Raw genomic sequence first — 20,033 nt, 5'->3', positions numbered from 1 at the left:
TCTTGGTATTTTATTATTGTAACATTACGGTAGAATCTCCACTATGTTTCGTGTAATGATGAATGGTAGAAGTTGCGGTATCGCTAGCTCTATTGTTAGCGTGTTAGCGTAGATAATTGAAAGTACTTTCTGCAGATACAATCGGAAACGAACGAGAATCTCCTGGCTTGATCAAGAATATATGCAAGAATATATATTTTTGCGTATCATGTGTATCCTGTATATTTTTACATATTTAAATTTCCTGTAAATGTATAAATAATCCAATTACCTGTCCATTAGTTAATTAGTTTAGATATTCGAGATTCTACTCCGTTCGTAATATCTCTTCCAGATATGGATTCGTCTTCCTCTGCATTACCAAGAGATAGAAATCGCAGGTGGTCGGCAAGTTATAATCACGATATTAGCTTTCTGGCTAACGAAGCTGAATCTAATCCGAATCTAGTTTAGAATCCTGAACTTTGAACTTTAAAGTTTATACATCACCGATATATATTTTTCGTAGTTTTATGTTATTTGAAATGTTTGCGTTTAAAAAATCGATCGATTCATAACAGATTAATACAACTTTAAACAATATCATATAATTTCATATATTTTTAAAGAACATACCTTTAATGCTATGCATATGTATTAAAATTTAAATCGCTTTACTTCGTAAGAGAGTTGTCCTAAAGAATATTTTATCTATGCCATATTATCTTTTCAAGTTTTAATCCCGAAACTTTACTCATCTCATTTCCTTATCCTTTTATTCATCATCTTTTTGCTTCTTCTTCATTTTCTACCACTAGCCTCTATGTGATTAAACATCAGGTATAAAATAGTTTCGCAGTATGGTTGGAATGTGGTTCTTTAATATTCCTTCTAAAAGAAACACTTCTGTTAATTTTTTTTTTACAAGATTTTGGTATCTCTTTTTAGGACCTTCTTGGAAGATCTAATAAAAAAAAAAAATAGAACTTACGTTACGTAAATTAGTAATATTTGAAGATATTTATTTTGTAGGTAAAAGTTTCGTAAAATATCGAATCGTTAATTAACTTTTGAAATAATAGATTATACGTCCTAGAGTATTATGTTGAATTCCATTGAAAAAAATGTTTTGCATTATATTCATATTTAAAACAAATGTATAAAGATTTTTTTAAATAGATCAAACGAGATATCGTTACACGGTAAGAAATTTATCGCTATACTAACTTCTAATGTTTTCAAATAATAATAAAATTAAAATGTTAAAGATTTTTTAAATGATAAAAGATAAAATGTAATTATTATTTTAAAAAGGTAAATTTTAAGCTACGTTTCATAATGATAGCAATGTAGACATAATTTGCCAGATTCTTCATTACGTATTATGTTTCATATACTACGGTTCATTTAGGCGTTTATAATCATCGTTATTATTCATTATACACGTTAACAACATTTATGCAGATGCGTTATTAATATTACATTGTAATATTTCACTGATTTATAACAAGCGTCCACTCAATATTTAAAATTACTATGAAAGAAATTTTCCAAGTATATAGAAGAAAATCTGCAACATTTTTAAACGATTTTCGCATTTACATACAATAGTAAATAAGCTTCAAAATACTATCGGATTTCATTCTTCAATCGTCATTTTTCTTACAACGAATAATATTTAATATATCAAGGTGTCTAATCGATATCGTTTCACTCTCCAGACTGTCTGACTATGTACGGCCTGCTACTACTTTCGCTTCATTCCCTTTCCAACGTATACATGCACGCTAAGATACGATGATTCGAATCAGTGAGATATTATATGTTTAAAAAACTTAAAAAAAAAAGAACAAAGTAACTTTCAGAAATAAAGTAATATGTACAATATATGCGCTGTTACTATAACTGACAACGAGGTGATATAATTATAATCGACACTGAAAATATTAATATTAGACGAGCGAGCTTCTTTCCTGGCTCGAAATTATGGTCATCGAGGACACGCCACTATAACGAATTAAATATTTTATTTTCAAATGCAGGTCGCTTAAAAATTGTTTATAATTGAATTTTACAGTGGCAAATTATAATACTCGGTTTGACTCAAATAATCCTACCTTATTCTACATTTCTGTTGATTCTAAAAATTACTGCCTCGTAGTTGCTCTTCTTTATGTTATAATAAACCTTGTGTCTCGCGATAACCATTGTCAAAGGATTCTAAAGAATTGAATTATTTCGAAAGATGCATGTTTTCAGAGTTATTGACGTCAAAAGAAACTGACTGATTTTTCTCCGATATTTTCGGTTCCGCGGGTTTTCCGTGAAACGTGGTACACGTGGAAAAAACCTGGAATCTTTCGACACGGTAAATGCATATTGTACGCCGATCGAATCGCGACGAAGGCCCACGCATCGATCGAGATAGCAGCATCGGACCACGATATATCAATATGCTGTCTACGTTTTAAAAGCAGGCATCCAGCTAGCATGCTACAACGTGGCTCGTCCACGAAGCCGTTGCTGCCGCGATCATTCTAATCCTAGCATGCACAATCGAACACAGCCGGATAAAGCGATCATCGAGCGACGTTTCGACGATGAATCGACGCCGATTCCACCTCGAAACTTTCGACGCGCGCCTGCCACCCGAACAGCTTTATCGTTCCACGAACAAACCATGTGTTCATTGCTGTTAGAATTTTAATGATCAGTCAGACGTATACGTCGCTTCGTTTCGCGAACGTGACAACGCGGATCTCTGTTTTGTACGTCGCTAATATCCGACAAGAGTGGCTAATTTCGTGAACTGACGCGAATACGGGGTAAGAGTACTTTTAATGAAATTAAATATCAAAGATATTGCGAGACGTATCGTAAAGTACAGCGAGATATTAAAGTATCTGTAAGCAAATTTAAAAGTCAAAAGTTAGGTATATTAGTTAAGCGTATGGTGCATATGAGATGTTGCTTCTTTCGAATTTGTATTTGGCGGGCTAAATCCACTCATTTCTCTACTGTTGTAAATCATGAAAAATTTGGAACAACTATTATTGTATAGAATTGTGTATTCTACGGGAAGTGGTCATTTTTAGAGTATTTCGTAGGCGAAGAGTTAAATGGCAAATCCCATAGTATTCTTTTCGTTGGTACCGCTGTATTTTTATCATGCTGTTTCTTTCGTGTGGTAAAAAGTTCGTGTATTCGATTTCTGTTTTTCCTTGCATGCTATGTATTGGTATATAGAACTTTGATACAAGTTTCTCGTAAATGTAGCAGCCGAACCGGGAAAGCTGTGGAAGTTGCACGGAGATTAGGACAAATTAATCCTTTGCACTTGTTAGTTGATTTTTTTCATGAACGCTGCATCTGAAGATCGTTGAATTAACGTCCTACTTTTGAAATCTATCAATATATTCAAATTTTGAGAGGAAAGTTTCTTGTTGAAAGTTTGTAAGTTAAGAATTCCTTACACGTGGACATTAGGATTATGAGTCATCGCTTCTTGAATCAACGATTTAATTTCGAACTATTAATCCTTGTATCGTGCGATATTAATACTAAGGAGAATCGAAGTATAAAAAGAAGGGTTATTTGAAATGAATTTTTTTAACAAATAGATAGTTTGCTATGAAGTTTACGATATGATGGTAGTGTTTAATTTGAAGCATCGTTTCGATGAAATTCGGGTTACCAACGCCCATAAGTTTGGAATCAGTAGTTTGTTAAAGTTTGCGATTGGGATTGAGTTTATGACGCGAACGTGACCTATTCGCTGCTTTTCTGGCTTAGCTTCTTTCGCTTATATCTGGAAAAAGCTTCGAAACTCTGATTAAAAGTAGGAAGCCGATTTTGGTCGCTGGCAAGGTACCGTTCGAACTTGAAACATTTCAAATTTTTATCATAGAATTATAGTATTTCCTTGGTGTAGAATATCGGATTATTTTTTATCGCAACTCTTATTATTATTAAAACCTGAATTGTGAAAAAGATATTTTCATTTTTCTTACTTAACATTTTTTATTGCTATCTGTATCATTATGGTTCTTTTGATTTTATAAACCACTAAACCAGATTGTTTGAATAATTTGCCCTATTTTTAGCAAGTGTTGATATTAAATCCTATGATGCATTTGCCGAGCGTATTTGTTGCTTGTAACAAACGGTAAGCTGCTTAAATTCGAACAAATAATGCTTGCATTTAGACTAAATGAAACAATCGCAGAAAAACGTCTGGAATTTGTTAGCAACGAACGCATTCCTCAAGAAGATACTACTAACGTAAAACATACTATCATACACGTGACTTTTTATTAGATTTCTTTCATAACAAAAGATTGAATTTATTAGATAAATATCTATAAAAAATGGCCCGAAGAAGTTTATCGAGGCGGAGGATGAAAAATTAAGAGCAAATGATAAAATATCGTCAGAGCAATAGGCATGTGCATTAGTCGTTAAATGTGAATTTTCAGATATCGCTGCAAGCCTTTTAAACAGATTAGTAAATTATATTAAATTCAGAATTATTTCGAATGAAAATTACTTGAAAATTATTCGAATTCGAGAAGTTACGATTTCTAGAGTATCTCGCTTTCTATCGAGATATAAATTCTGTTAAATAACTGGCGCCACTTATCTATAGAGGATTATCGATTCGACAAGTAACGTGACCGTGGAAAGGCAATTAAACGATTATGAATGAGCATAGTCTAATAAGACGACGCGTTTATCTCCGCGCTGTAGATCCAATCATATAACGCAGCGAAAAAAGTTTAAATCTCAGACGTACACGTTTTGTTACTCTTTTAGAAGTTATGTCATTCGCCGATAAGCGTAGATAACTGTTTCGAAATTTATTGGCACGGTGTATAAAAATTTACAAATTCCATTGACATCGAAAAGCAAATAAAAGTTTGAGAATTTTTCTTATTAATTCATTATTTTCATTAACACGCTGCGAATGTGTTACGGTAAGATTTTCATTTTAAGTTTTATTTCTTTATTCGTGTCTATGAAAATATAAATTTCTTTTAAACATTTCCCGTCTAATCGTTAAGTTTCTATCCCGTTCCTGCGAGCTAACTAACTCTATGTTATCACGATTAAGAAATTTTACAAGTTTCAGGAAAATACGAAAAAATAATTGTTAACACGCGTGACTTCGATCTTATGTGAGAACTCCTTTCGAAACATCGAATGTTCGTTTATTCGTTAAAATGAGAATAAGATCGGGGAATCGAGATTCGAGAGTGAAATCACGTTAAGCGCGTTTAATTCAAGAAATTACTCACCGAACGAACGAACGATAAATCTCCAACAACGATTACCTGTTATATAATCCCAACAAATATCTCCGTGTTCGAGATATTAGCGATTTTTAAGATATATCTCTATAACAAAACTGTGATATACATTTTATCATCAAGTGCAAAGGATTAAAAACTACAATGTCAAAAGCTTTTTCTACAAACAGAGCCTCATTGTCCATATGCCGCAGCGCACATGTCGGATCGATCGCCATACTGATAACAAATCTAAGCAATACGACGTAATTCATAGAATACAATGTACCTACAAGGCATGTCGGACGCCAAAATGTCCTAGTAAATGTACGTATCGCTCTTTGTCTGCTGACCCTCCTACGAACAAACATTTGGAATACAATTGTTATGTATGACAACCCTGTATATCGTTATGAGTACAAGCGACAAATCGTTTAAATCTTCATTCACAGGGTTCTTCCATAATCTGCTTATTATACTTAAAGTGATTCACAAAACAGCTTGAACACTCGTCATCTTTTTTAAATATATTATGCGTGTCATATAAAACATTTGTAATTTCATTAGCACTGTAACGAGCGCTGTAACGAGAATTGTAAAATTTCACAAATATACATATAATCGTGACAATCGTGTCTCTCATTATGGTGCTAATGAAATGTCAAAACGTTTCATATAACACATAGATATGAAATTGTTGTGTGGTACGTGTTCAAATATTTCCGCGAACCACTGTATATTATTCATTTAATCCTTTCTGCTAAGATACTTCCTGTATTCAACGTTTTTAACAATTTTTCAGAATTTTGATCGTTTAATCGATGACAATAAACATTTTCGGCAAAATTGATATATTAAGTATTTGAGTATCGATGTTTAAATAAACGCAATTTTCGATACAGAGATTTACAAAACAATTTATTTAAGTTTCGACGTTTGTTACGCGAGGAAATGTATCATTGTTATTTTTAATATCGAACAGTCGTTATTTCGATGAAATAACTGGAGGGAAATTTTCAAACGTTTGACATGGAATTTATAAACGAGATTTTTAATACAGTTACAAGCGTTTGTAATATTTAGGTAATCGCAATATCACCAAGCCTGTGATATTCAACAGAAAAATTCTTCTACGAAATTCGTTTTACGTATCGTCCAATTTACTTGTTTTCAATTCCACGCGGTTTAATCGACTTTTTCTCCGCTAGCTGGTTTCAATTTAAAAATACTTACCGACCAAGTTGATACGAGAAACAAAGGAGGAAAAAAGAAATGCAAATCCGTTGTTGGTAATTATTAAAATTATAAAAATGGCAAGCTCGAAAGCATATTTAGAATGCAAGAAATGAAAGATAAAAGAGGCAAACGAATGCAAGAAATCATACACGCAGAAACAAACGCAAACAAACGGACACAGTCGCAACGACGGTGTAATATTAAATTTCGAAGGATAGAGAATTCACACGTAAAAACAACGAAACAATTTTCTAAGAAACAAAATGTTTAATTTTTCCATACCTGCTATTCTCCGTTGCGAAATTAGGATGTAATCCAAACGATATGTACCCAGCTTATAATTCGTTAGTTATAATTATAATGATCTTTTTATTACTTGTTATTATAATTTGTTGTTAATATATTATTCTAAATTTTTTAATGGATAATATTTTATTAGTGATTAGTAGTCAATAATTTTAGTAGAAATTTCTAAACATTCAATCTCCTATTATTTTTCGATCTTTTTTATTTCTTTCTGTCGAAGATGAACCGATTAATGAATTGATTTGTTAATAACGCTTCGATTTGGTAATATCGATTCAAGAATTCACGCTGTAGTTTATAAACACCTTTTAATGAAAAATTTTTCGGATCTGTTGTTTAATATCAAGAAGATTGGTAATTTGTTATCATATGAAATCTTCCCATTTTAAATATTCTTTAGAAAACCAATGTAAAAATTTCAATCGTCTGCACGTTTTTTATACTGTATTTTATAATAATATGTACTCACAATTTATAATGTATTATTAAAATCAAAATATTCTATTTTATGATTCCATCGTATATACAAATCTTTATGTAAATGCAAACGATTTCTCAGATATAATTATTTTTCATATAAGTATCAACGTATCAAATATATCCTTTTTCGACAATCTCTTCATATTTATAAACGAGGAATATTACGACGCGATATTTCGAACGAAATATCTCGTGTATTTGCTTTTCAATTTTCGCATTTAATGTGGTATAACATACGTTTATCGTTGATCCTTCCATACTTGTGAACAAGATATCTGTTAAACTAATTTTCATTTCAAATCTTCGCAGGAGACATATCTCACTTTGATAGAAGGTCACACGAGATCTTGCTGAGAGCGTCGCTCGAACAACGAGATATCTCATTAATGAATGCGAAAGATTCAAATTTCCTTCTACCATAATTCTAAATTCAAGCTTCTAATTACAGAATCCCTATATAAATTTCGTATGTTCTCTATATAAACACGTATGAACAATTTCATTTCTAATTTCCCATCTCCTTCCCTCACAAACTTAAAATTCTCTATTTGCTTTATCATTTACATGATATTTATTATATTTACGATTAAATTCAATCGTAAGATCAGCAAATTCTGCGTTTTTGCGTAACAAAACAAAATTATCTACGTATCTATGTAATCGTAAAATGATCATCTCAACCATCAAACTTTCCAATAAAAGAATACTATCGATTAGCATATACCCTACCACCCTGGAACTCGATGAAAAATTTCCAATTTTTATATCACAGAAAAAGAAAAGAGAAACATCTAGCACGAAATTTCATATTAACGGCATATCAATTATTCCAACCACCGCAACTATAATTTGCAACGTGAGATCATCGAACTCGACTAAAATTTCTTTTACTTTTATATGACTATTCGCGTATCGATTTACAACATATTAATTACCCGAGACAAGACTTCTCATTGCGAAAACACGTATATCGCAACCAACAATCTACAGCGTAAATTCCCAAACAACCTGAAACCCGAACCCGCCCAACTGACCTTTTAGACATCGATCTCCTGACCGACGTCCCGGAAGTGTAGCTCGGCGTACTGCATTATCGTGGGCGCGGACGGCGACCGCCCATCGCCAAGGTTCGACGACATCCTCTTCGACTTGTTCCGGTTCTTCGTGTCACCTGTGTCCGCGTAGTGCGTGCTCTCCGGTGGGCAACGATTCGACTGTCGTTCCCAGATCTGCTGACGAGAACTCGGGTTCGATCTGTGATAGTCGGTTGGACACTCCGCGATGTCATCTTCGTAGTAATGGGGATAGGAGATTTTGTAAGTCTCGGGTATACCGAGTTCTTGGACCTGGTGGAAGCTCGTCTCGCAGGAGGGCGCGCTCGCGTACGCGTCTGCTCTCCTGGAAGCTTCTGGCCGCCTCTGTTTTTGCTTCCGTTCGCTACGCTTGTGCTTCCTGTACTTTTGACTTCGGTCGCTTGACCGGTTGCCCGAATGGCGGCGCGGTTGCCTCGTAGAGTCGTGGTTCGCGTAGTTCTGTTGCTCCTCGTCGGGATGAGCCACCATGGGAAGATGATTCTCGTGCTGTGGCAAGGTCGGTGGTCGGCTGTTCGCGTGCACGTACGAGGTCTGCAAGGGGCTAACTATCGAGGAATGATAGAGGCTGCGCGTTAGTGGCAGTGTTAGTTGGCTGGAACTGTTGCTCGGTAATGGATAGCTGTATTGCTGCATCTCCTGCCGGTGTTGCTGCTGGTAGTGTTCTTTGTAGTTGTATAGGCTGTCGGTCTGCAACAGGCAGGGTTAGTCGCTGGGGATACGGCCGTCGGGGGAGGTGTCGTTAGTGGCGGATATCGCGATACCGAACCCGGAGGCGAAATGTTATTTCGTCTTTCGAAACAGCGCCAGTGGATTATTATCAGCGGTCGGAGAGATGATTGGTCGCTTGTAGGAAGGTCTACCGGGATTTTCCTATGCATATAGATTCTTTGTTATATGAATGATTTTGGCGGTAGAAATCGAAAATATTTTACGGGATATGTGGTTATCATCGGTGATAGATGAAATTTCAACTTTGAAAAGAAAAGAAAAAGCAGAAAGAAAGGAGAAATGAAAGGCGATCGAAGGTTCGTTCTTTGACAATTTTTGAGAGCAAATGTTCGACAAATTAAACTAATTTCGCTGATTCGATGGTACTTTAGAGAAATTAGCGAACTATTATTTTATCCTTCGATCGTGCTAGTGGGTAATTACCGCATGCGTGTTGAGACAAATGATTGGAAGATAGGTCCATTGAGATTTCAATATGCATTCTTTATTATACGAATGATTTTAACAATGGAATAATTGGAAGTATTGAGAGGGATGCGATTGTTCCGATAAATTTAAAATTTGAAATGATGCGAGATAAAATTTGACGAAGGAAATGAAAGGCCATTGTAATTCCATTATTTGGATATCGATCTTTTGTTATACGAATGAATTAAACGATAAAAGGATCGAAATATGCGTTGGTCTTTAGCGATGAAGCGAAAGTTGAAATTTCGACAAAGTTCTTGAGAGAAAGAGAATTTATCGAGGAGAACGTAGAGACACAATGGCTATTTCACTTTTTGCAAATCATTCTGAGAAAATATCTTAATTCAAATAATAGCATTCTATATAATATTAATTGTATCTGAGAAATTTCTCTTGATAAGTCAGTGAAACGAGAAAACCGAAACATTTTGTACCTTTTAATTTTTATTTCAATTCCGTTCCGGCAGAAACAGATAGCTATTCGTCGAATTAAAGTTTAATATGCAAATATTGTTCAAACTGCTACGATATATTCGACGTCAATTGGCTATTTGATTCATTCACTGGCAAAGCGATTTGTTCCGAGAACGAAAATTTCATCGAAGTTATTGATCATATGACAGATAACGTTGAATGAAGCATTTTTTTCTGATATTACTATTTATTCCGTGTGTCATTCGCGTATGTCGTATATGATTTATAGCGTTGGCACGGCTCTATTGAAAACAAGTCAATCGTACATGATCAACGTGCAAATCAACTTGTTAGGATTATCGAAGAGAAAAATGTATTATACAATTTAAACGCTTTATCGTATCACGTTCAATCTTTCCTATCTGTTCCATTCTATCTTTTCCATCTATTCTTTTCGAAAAATGTAGCTTCGTTCTTACAAAACAAATTATGAATTCCAATCGAATTTTGTCTGATTCTTTCAGATAAATTGAACGTACGTTTTCTTCTTTTTTTTTCGTTAAATCTTTTAAAAGAAAAGTTATGTAATGGATAATGAAATAGTACAAAATTTCCTCTCTCCGATATCAGAATCATTTTCGAAATTCCTATGTCCGATATATTCAATAATATTTGAGGTGCTGCTATACTCTTACACCGAGGAACGATTAATTTATTTAATAGTTTGCTAAATTTCTTTCTCTTATATTTCATTAGTGAAAGAGCCAGTACCCGCGATCGACATTTTCTCTTTTCTCTTTAACCGCGAGATATAAATCCTAGCTTATACACAGCAATCCCGGGAATGAGCATAACGTGGTTATCATGTACCTCTTGGCGAAAGTACTCGTTATAAGGAAGATCGTTTGAAGCTGGTGTCGCGTCTCAAAAAGATTTTCCTCGTCGGTCGACGAGAAACGACTCGGCGAACCAGAGCATCCGTATCTCCTTTTCTCCGTCGCTTCGAATAGACCGAGCAAACATCTTTTTTACTATCTCTTCAAAACAATATCAACTCCGTGGAAAAGGGAATTTTTTTTCTCCAAACACAAAGAAAAAAGGAAATGAGAAAGGGACCTCGCCACTGAGTCTTTAAAAGGCTTCGAAATAATATTTCACCTCCTTTTATGAATGAGGTTGAAAAGCTTTGTGGCAAGCAACGTGTACAGTTATTATTTACGTGTGTATGTGTGTATTAGTATTTTTGTGTCGTGAGTGTGGAAACTTACTTGATACGCGGCCGACATACACAAGGACGGTCGCTACATAGGTGGCCAGATCCAGCTTAGCAGGGAAAATATGATTTCCGATTATAACTCGGCAACTCCGGCAACTCTACCTCCTATTTGCTCGAAGCTGCTGTTTTATATCTATTGCGGACACGTAAATCGTACTCATGCAGTAGGTGCGATGCTAATTATTAGAAACTGGTGCTTAAGGGATAGGATTTACTTTTGTATGCAATGTTCGAGAATATCGTTGCTGCTGCCTAAATCTTGGTCGCGATAAAATGGTAGAAAAATATTAAATCGCAAAACATAAATTGTCATCTTAGAACTGTTAGGATGACATATATATATTTTTGCTTTTTTCAAAATATACCACAAAAGTACTGTAACTTATACCATAATCGAGCAATGCACAAATAACTATACACAAAATACGTATAACGTAGCTCTTTTCCAAATTTTATTAAAATAGAATAAAAGAGGATTATTTAATTTAAAGTATTTAAAAAAATGACTAATGTTCATGAATTTTAAAATTTTTCCGCTTCTACTCTTCAATAAACATCGTTAGTTCGTTATACGACTGGAGCAGTGGGCAATTGAAGAGAATGGTCGAGCCAAGCGTAGACTAATTACACAGGGTCGATGGGATGTGATCGAACGGATGAGATCGTTGGCTGATATTGAACAATCGTCGGAAAGTCGTTGAATATTGACCGAGTTGGTAATTAAGATGCACGCAAGAATGGAAATGGTGAAAATTTGGTTTTTAGATCATAAGATGTTTGTTAAACAAAGTCCTTGTCTTTTAATTTCTTAACGTTAACCATTTGTTTTTAGAATGTTGACTGATCGCGACATGAAAATCATACGAGCGCTGTATCTTAAATCAACAGGAAATTGATCGAATAGAAACCGCTGATTAGTGACATCATCATCTCGCGAATGGAAAATTTCATTTCATTTCAAATTGAATATCTAATCTTTTTCTATAATTTTATTTAATAATCAAATCTTTCCTTCTACAACTCTGTTCCGATTACGTGGCAGATCCTGTTACCTAACAGTATCACAATATATTTTCTTTCAAAACTACATAACATTCCTTCAAAAAGCGTGATCAAGCTAATCAAACAAATGTTCCATAAATCCTCTCCATTTTTCTTTACGACTGTAAATAAACCCGTCCCTCAAAGAACATGCATCTTATCCAGCTCGAAAAACATGTTATAAAAAGCAGACAGATACGTAGATAGAACACAAGAACGAACGATTGGTCCGATCGATCGATCACCCAGCGGACGATCAATCCCAGTGTGTTCGTTTCAACGGCTTCGCAAGAAACGAGCGATCTCCTGGGGGCGGCAGCAACGGTTCTTCACGAACTGCTACGAATACGGGTACTTAACGTACATAGGAAGGAACACGAGTAGTCGACAAACCTTGGTCCTCGGCAACGAGATGTTTTTCGGTGGAAAAACGGGAGGGGGAACGTTTTGATAGGTGTGCTTCGAGGGATCGGTCTTCTTCAATTTTCTTGGCGCTGGAATCGGCGGTGGTTGCGCCACTGTCGGATTCGACTGTTTCTCGTCCGATCGATCCTTGTTCGAACGACTTTCGTTCGAACTTTCATTAAAATTTTGATTCTGATCCGATTGGTTGGTGGATAAAGACGGTGTACCAGATCTGACGATAGTCGTGATCGTACTGGTACTTCCGTTCTTATGAGGGCACTTGTATATCGGAATAGCGTAAAGCTGATACTTCCTGTGCACGTTGTTCTCGTGCCTGCGACACATTCTCAGTGAATAGAATTGCGAACGTTTGTGCTTCCTTCGGCGTGGCTTTAGGCTGTTGTATTTCAACACGGGCGAATTATTCCTGGGCATGTTGTAGTCGCTATAGTGAGGGCCTAGGTGGCTCCTGGTCGATTCATAACCGGAACTAGCGTCACAGAGAGACGCCGTTCTGCTAGGCGACCGCGAGGGACATGGCGAGCTCTGTACCGAACGATGATGACGACGATGGTGATGATGCAACGTGCCATGCAAAGCCGAAACTCGGGCAAACATAGGAGAAACCAACTAAAACAAAAGACAACCAGCCGCTACTTACGCTCGAGTTTCACTCTTTCCACTCCGATTCGTCTTCGCTCGCATTTTATGATTTATAGATATTCATATAGAAATTTATACATATTCATATACCTCGTACATAGAAATTTTTAATTTTATGCGGATATCGTTACGTGGTAAGTGAGAATTTTTAGAACTTGGGACATCTACTATACCGATACCGGGTGTTTCTAAGTTTTTTTCTAGAATATATCGTCGAAATAATTTCTCAGTTATGCCATTTATCGATTATATCGTACAAAGTGTTTCCAAATTTACAGTACATCGTTTCGTGGGGGAATTGTGGTACACCGTGTATTGATTTGATACTTGATATCGACCGATGCACCTCATAAAGTTAGAGGTTACATTGCAATTACGAAGTATTGATTTTTGACTTCACATTTGATACCTATAGAAAGTAGTTCTTCAAATTAACGACATTAAGCTTCTCGAACAATGACGAGTAAGTCTCTCTGAAGAACGTATCAATTCAATTACTATCTTCAAGAATTTTATACTTCCCTGAGGTGATGCGAATAATAAAGTTTTTTACCTGGATTTTATGAATGTAATTTACAAATTGAATAATAAACTGTAATAAAAGATAATGTAAGATTCTCACTTTCAATCGTTCTAGTGGAATTGGAGTGCAAAGAATTAAAACCCTTCAGACAGTTCAGTGCCAAGAAATATTGGAAATACTTGCCAGTTAATTAAATTCACTTATATGGTAATAGAAATGCATAGTTGAGCAAGTCCACCTGGTATAAATAATATAAAGAACCAAATAATTGTATTCTAGCGAATTAACCTGTGAACTGATCTTAATGAACAAGCTGATCTTCGATTTATCTGTGTTTTATTATAAATACTACGATATAAAGTTTGAAGCAGGAGAATCGAAATAATTATCGAAAATATAATTCTTGCAGCTCGACCACTCGTCGAACGTTCATATTTAAAGCCGACAAGGAAATGCCGCTGGAAATAAATAAACCGCGTGCGAAGCAGCCGCTATTATTAGTTTTCATTGTTTCAAGGTACTTCCGTATTTAATTTCGAATAATATCGGAACGCGATGGAAGGTTTTTACGCGAAAAATATTCGAGAAGTTTATGCTCTCATCCGCCGAAAATCTATCTTCGTAGCCTTCCAACGAATTGTTTATATTAACGACGCTCCTATATACATGTTAAATATTTCGCGCGATATTTTTGCACTGAACAACCTCTGGGTTTCGTCAAAATCGTCTTCAAACTGCAACCAGTTTATTTCCTCGGAAAGTTGAACGTGGATTTAATCGTACGAATAATTCAAAGTCCTCTTATTTCTGTTTCTTCGATGTAAAATTCCTTTTAATGTTAGAGTATTTTTAAAAGTCCCTTTTCTATAAATTAAACTTTTTTTTGTAAAATTGAAATATCATTTATAAAAGACAGAACGCGCGAGAATTCTAATTGTACAGTATACACGTTTTAAATTTCTTCTCGTTAATTTCAAATTGCATCTTTTCTCGTTTTCTCGTGTAACATGAAAATCTACATTGAGAAATCATCTTTATTCTATCCGCATTACGAATTGTACTCGGACCTCTTTGAAAGTTAAGATTACGAATCATATGAGTTTTCGATTATCGTTCGTTTGCGTCTCTCGTCATCGAGCAGGACAACACGCATTTGTAATCAAGATCGGTCGTTTGTTCGAAAAATTTGTTCACCGAGCATAGAGCCAGTTATCATCGCTCGAATGTCAACTGCGTACCGTGCAAGCAAACAGGCCAAACGGACAAACTGGGATACTGGCTGCAGAATGAGATCCGGCCATCGAGACGGCTATTGTCGCGTGTGCTTCATTTCAATTTGAGTGGACGAAATTGCTGTGCTGGGCGATTCCTCGGAACGATTTCAAGACCAGCGTCGAATAACAAGCAGAAGAAATATAAAACAGGCTGCTTTCTAGCTGTTTCACGCTGTTGCTTTCAGTCATTCCACTTACCTTGATACGTAGATACGATGGAAGAAGTCGATTGCCGTGAAAAGGTTGCATTAAACACGAATGTAAGTCTCGTTTAGGTTTGCCAAGTTACTTGAATTTCAACGACTTGACTAATCTGAACGAAGCTTTACACATATCCGTATCAGGTTACTTAAACTTAACCGACATTAAATGAAATATGTAATTCGATTCGTAGGAAGATAAGTTTGAAGTTAAGTTACCTCGAATCGATTTGAAGGAAGGTTTAAATATCCGTGTCGGATTACCACAGCTCGAACATAGGCTTAAAGTTACATAACTCAACTTGTACGGGCCCAAACTCGAAGCGAAGTCGAGTAAGTTAATCTGAACGAGACTTCATAAAGAGAAAATCGTGTTCAGCGAGTAAATTTGCCGGAACGAGCACGAACGGGTGTGTTCGACGGGTTTCGCGAGGTGATCGGAAAATTAATTTGTTATCTCTGTGTAATTTTGACACGGGTGCAGGGCGCAATATCGATCAATCCACCGCGTCGATGACGATTTATGATGTGACCGCTCGCGACTCGTTTCCCATTCACCTACGGACACCGGCGTGACGGCCCGTGGTTTGCACGGATTCGCCTGAATATCCATTCATTAACCCTTCACGCTTCTGCTACATCGAGAGAGGCGACCGTTGCTTTATCGACGCCACGGCTTTCGCCTCCCGAACGAATTTTACGCTTTAAGGACACGTCGTAATTTTCATCCCTTTGCGACACGCGATGCATTTCGAATTTTAAAATTCGTTTAACCACGTATGACTACGAGCTTTGCTGTATCGTTTAACAAACTAAGTGATACAAAAGATAGTACGGATCGTATAGATAGATTCTTCTTCACGGATTATCTTTGTGATTTCTGTATAATCGTTTCCTTCTTTTAAATTCTTGTTTAAGAGGAATCTGCGTAACAACCTGTCACAATTTGTTCAAATCTAACTGAAACGAACTATTCAAGCGTGCTATACGATTTCAATTACAGTCTACTTCAGTGACAATTTCTATAATTCTCTTTCATTTCTATATTCCCTTAAAAGTCATTGTTACGTCAAGCATCAGTTTTACTTTCTCCCTCAGTTTCTTTTCAAAATTTTGTCCATTATTAACCACATCGTTAACAACTTCCATTCCCACATACTCTTCCCTTTCTTTCAAATCTCGACGCGACTTTCAAAGGTTCGAAAGGAACCTCAATTACCACGACTCTCCTTCCCTCGTGGACTCGATATCCCTTTTTATCCCTCTTTATCCCTATTTATTTCTTCCATCATTCGAACCTTGCTACACGCTGGTAACTTCATTCCCGATACACTCAATTATCGAATGTTAATCATCGACGCGTAACAGAGTTTGTTAATTATCCTCTTCGAAGGGAAACTCTGCTGGTGCGTGAAGCTGACAACCACAACAACAGGTACAAAAGGTTAAACACGAGACAAAGATGGACAGAGAGCGGAGTACAACAGGTATAGGGAAACGGTTGGTCGATCGTAAGACACGCAATTATTGAAATGGATGTCCAACAGAGGGATGAGGTCTCGTGTCGAAAGGGCTTTGAAGGCCACTCGATGCCGCGTTGCATCTTTAATCAGGCATCGTGGCAATTCCGTAGCGTAATCACAGGAGGGCCAGGCGCGCGTAACGTGAGATGCAAATTGGCGAACATTTATCGACTCGCTGATTATTTAGCGTCTCTAGGAAATTGATCCCCGGCCGAATGGTCTCGTTCAAAGCGTTCAAGATGGATGATAATGCCTGCCCGTCATCACCGCTATGGGGAATTTCGGTATACATGCAGATTTTCCAGGATTTAGTCGACTGGAAGTGGTCCGATTCTCTTGTTTCGCTATACACTGAGTTTAATACTGGAATTATCAAACCATGTCCATATGATCTAGATTTTTCGTTTGTTTATTATTATTATTTTTTTTAATAACAACGACGTTTTTTAGAGGAAATAATACTGACCTTTGTTGAGCCAGAAATCGAATAGCTATATGTATCTTTACGACATACTTTGTAGAACTTTCAAATTTGAGCGTATGATGCATACCATGATATTATTGCGTCCCATATGAAAATAAAAAATAAAATTCTAGTTAAGAATGGAAGAAAATGGACAATCATCGGTAGAAAATTCAAGGTAGACGAAGATGTATTTGGTCGATCGATGCGAGGAAGGGTCGAAACTCATTTGGAATGTCGTTGCACGGTGGTATCAGAGTGCCTGGAATCTGAGTTGGTCGAAAACTTCGTTCGACAGGCTAATTATTTCTCTTGTGACATTTTAGCCTCGTATCCCACTCCTGGCTCGTCCCTCAATCCGAACAATAATGCTTCCTTGACGTGATCACGGCAGAAGTTCCGCTCGTTTCCATTTCCGAAATTAGGAGCGTTCTAGGGGAAGGGGGCAGAACTTTTATTCATTGTTATCCGCTCTTTGATGTCGAAAGTGGACGACGGAGCGCGTTGCCAGTTTTTAGTTAAGCGTCCCCCTGGCAAAACACTGACAAAAACTGCGCCGAACGTTAGCCACCACCACCGGTTTTTAGCAGAACTGCTTTGCAATTCCAATGGAGGAAAGCAATACTTTCGGCGAATTATTAGCTTGAAAGGTTCGGCCCCGCGCTTCCCTACGAGGCCTCTCACTGTGAATAATGTTGTTGATTTTTGTTTCCAATGAACGCCGATGATCGTATGGATGGTGTTTCCATGTGAAATACGATGAACTCCGTCGGTAATCGGATGTATTATCGTTTTCAGATCTTGTTTAATCGTTTTCGAGTATTTGATCTCCGTTTTATCGCGAATAATACTGCTGATTTTTGCTCGGATAAACGGAACTTGTATGGCACTTTTCACTGAAATTCGATGAAGTATCTCGATAAGAGGATGTATTATCGTTTTTAAATTTTGCTTCACTGTTTGCAGAATGTGGGCTATATTTAATCAGCATACCACGTTTAATCTCTTGTTTAATCGGTTCGAGAATTGATTAATGAATGGAAGTTTCTAAAAGAGTACGAAGCTAATGTTCTTTCTGTTAATTGATGAAAGCTGTACGATATTGTTTCTGATCTAGTCTATTACACTCATAACTTAATAAGCGATAATGAATCCTTTCAAATTTCTTATTATTCTTATTATCAACGTTTATATCGAAGCAGAAATATGTCCTACGTAAAACTTTGCTAGCATTATATGCAAATTATAAGAATCCAAAGGTAAATCTAAAGGCAATTGTATTTAAATGCTTGAAAACTTTCTAGATTCATCTCTAGATCGATATACATTTTATCAACGCTATATTCTTTACTTCAGATTAAGATTCAACAAAGTTTTTCTTTAAGATTTACGTTCTTATATTTCTTGCTTCGTCCAAAATCGAAACACAGCAATGACAAGAGAGAAAAAAAATAATAGAAGAAAAGGAAAAGAAAGGAAAGCATTGTCGAGTGAATATACGATAAATCACGCTGTTTACGTAGTTGTAGAGCATCGGAGCCAACCCTTTTCTCGTTTGTTTTTCCCGCGGGCTATTTCCCTCCGGGGTGAAATAATTTTTAACGTTAATGGATTTTACGCATTAGGGTAGAATGGGTAATACACAATTATACGTCACGGGCATTGTGTCGTGGACGAGATCAGAATAAAACGACGGATTGAAAAGGGAGGAAACGGAGGAAAAAGGGCGAGCGGGTTTTCCACTCAGGCTGGGTGAATTATTTCTTAATGAAGCAAAGGAGGTGCCATTACGAAGACCTTATCGGAGCCCTCGTTTCTAATTACCCTTTAATAATTTAGACGGTCTGCAGTCCTTTCTCTTTTATTCCACTCTTATTAGCGAATTCGGGTGAAACGTAAACAGCCTGCCAATTAAAACCGCTGGATCGTAACAATAAATTATTTCCTAATCGTCTAGAGCGGGTTCTTAGGCTTTCGAAATTAGCGTTCTCTTTAATAATTATTCTACTATGTCAATGATTATGTCTTTTTGCCGTGTTTTACGAGAGTAATAGAGTACACTTGTTCACTGTAAACGTCTTATGAAGAATAGTATAAGCGTTATTACGTTTCACGGTGGAAATGAATTTATTATACGAGCCACGATCGATCGAATTAATTGAAAAATAGCAAAAAAAAAAAAAAAAAAAAAGAAAATGATACAAGTATTATTTATTTAAATTTATCGTGTAACTTGATGTTCCATGCGAGTTCTTTGTAATAAATAAACTTGTACAAATAAATCGTCTACTCCTTGAGAATATTAACGTATTAGATAATGAAGTTGAGAAATTTACAAAAAGTGAAATTGTATGCGATCAGTTTCGTTTCTGACAGAAGACTCATTTATGTACGTATGTTTCGTCGTTTTGCCATATATAATCTCGATTAAATATCATAAAGTGTAACTGAGCGAAAGATCAAGTAGATTCATTCTGCTTCTATAAATTTTATCTCGAAAGACGTGCACGGAACTATAAGTAGATAAGGTGCGAATTTCTAGTAGGCACTCGTAAATTTAAAAAGTATTATGTTCCACCTCTAGAAAAATATACAATATCGTTCTTTCCTTTCAATATCCTAACTAACGTTCTCCACCAAGTCCGAATTCTCTCACGAATTTTACGCTTTCCGC

The 20,033-nt window shown here is 36.1% G+C and overlaps 2 protein-coding genes across 13 annotated transcripts in view; one reads left to right on the top strand and one right to left on the bottom strand.

Annotated features, from left to right (window-relative positions):
• Nrm (neuromusculin) overlaps nucleotides 1-20,033 on the bottom strand; it is a 427,671-nt gene that overhangs the window by 3,769 nt on the left and 403,869 nt on the right. For 5 of the 11 annotated variants that reach the window (XM_072016774.1, XM_072016771.1, XM_072016773.1 and 2 more), the window contains one exon: nucleotides 8,321-9,067. The exons of 1 other annotated variant lie outside the window; for it this stretch is intronic. In XM_072016774.1, the coding sequence (XP_071872875.1) occupies nucleotides 8,324-9,067 (744 nt within the window). In that variant the 3' untranslated portion in view covers nucleotides 8,321-8,323. Of the gene's footprint in view, nucleotides 1-5,553; nucleotides 5,622-8,320; nucleotides 9,068-11,266; nucleotides 11,401-12,248; nucleotides 13,344-20,033 lie in introns of those variants that run through there. 5 more of the 11 variants (XM_072016776.1, XM_072016781.1, XM_072016782.1 and 2 more) reach the window with 5 other exon arrangements.
• The window catches only part of Kar (monocarboxylate transporter 10-like protein kar), a 195,950-nt gene that overhangs the window by 71,485 nt on the left and 104,432 nt on the right, over nucleotides 1-20,033 (top strand). The window lies entirely within an intron of this gene.

This window comes from Bombus fervidus, chromosome 14 (assembly GCF_041682495.2).
Source record: "Bombus fervidus isolate BK054 chromosome 14, iyBomFerv1, whole genome shotgun sequence".
Classification (NCBI taxonomy): Eukaryota; Metazoa; Arthropoda; class Insecta; order Hymenoptera; family Apidae; genus Bombus; species Bombus fervidus.
The sequence above is the reverse complement of the archived record's forward strand: the minus strand, read 5'-3'. Positions and strand labels throughout refer to the sequence as shown.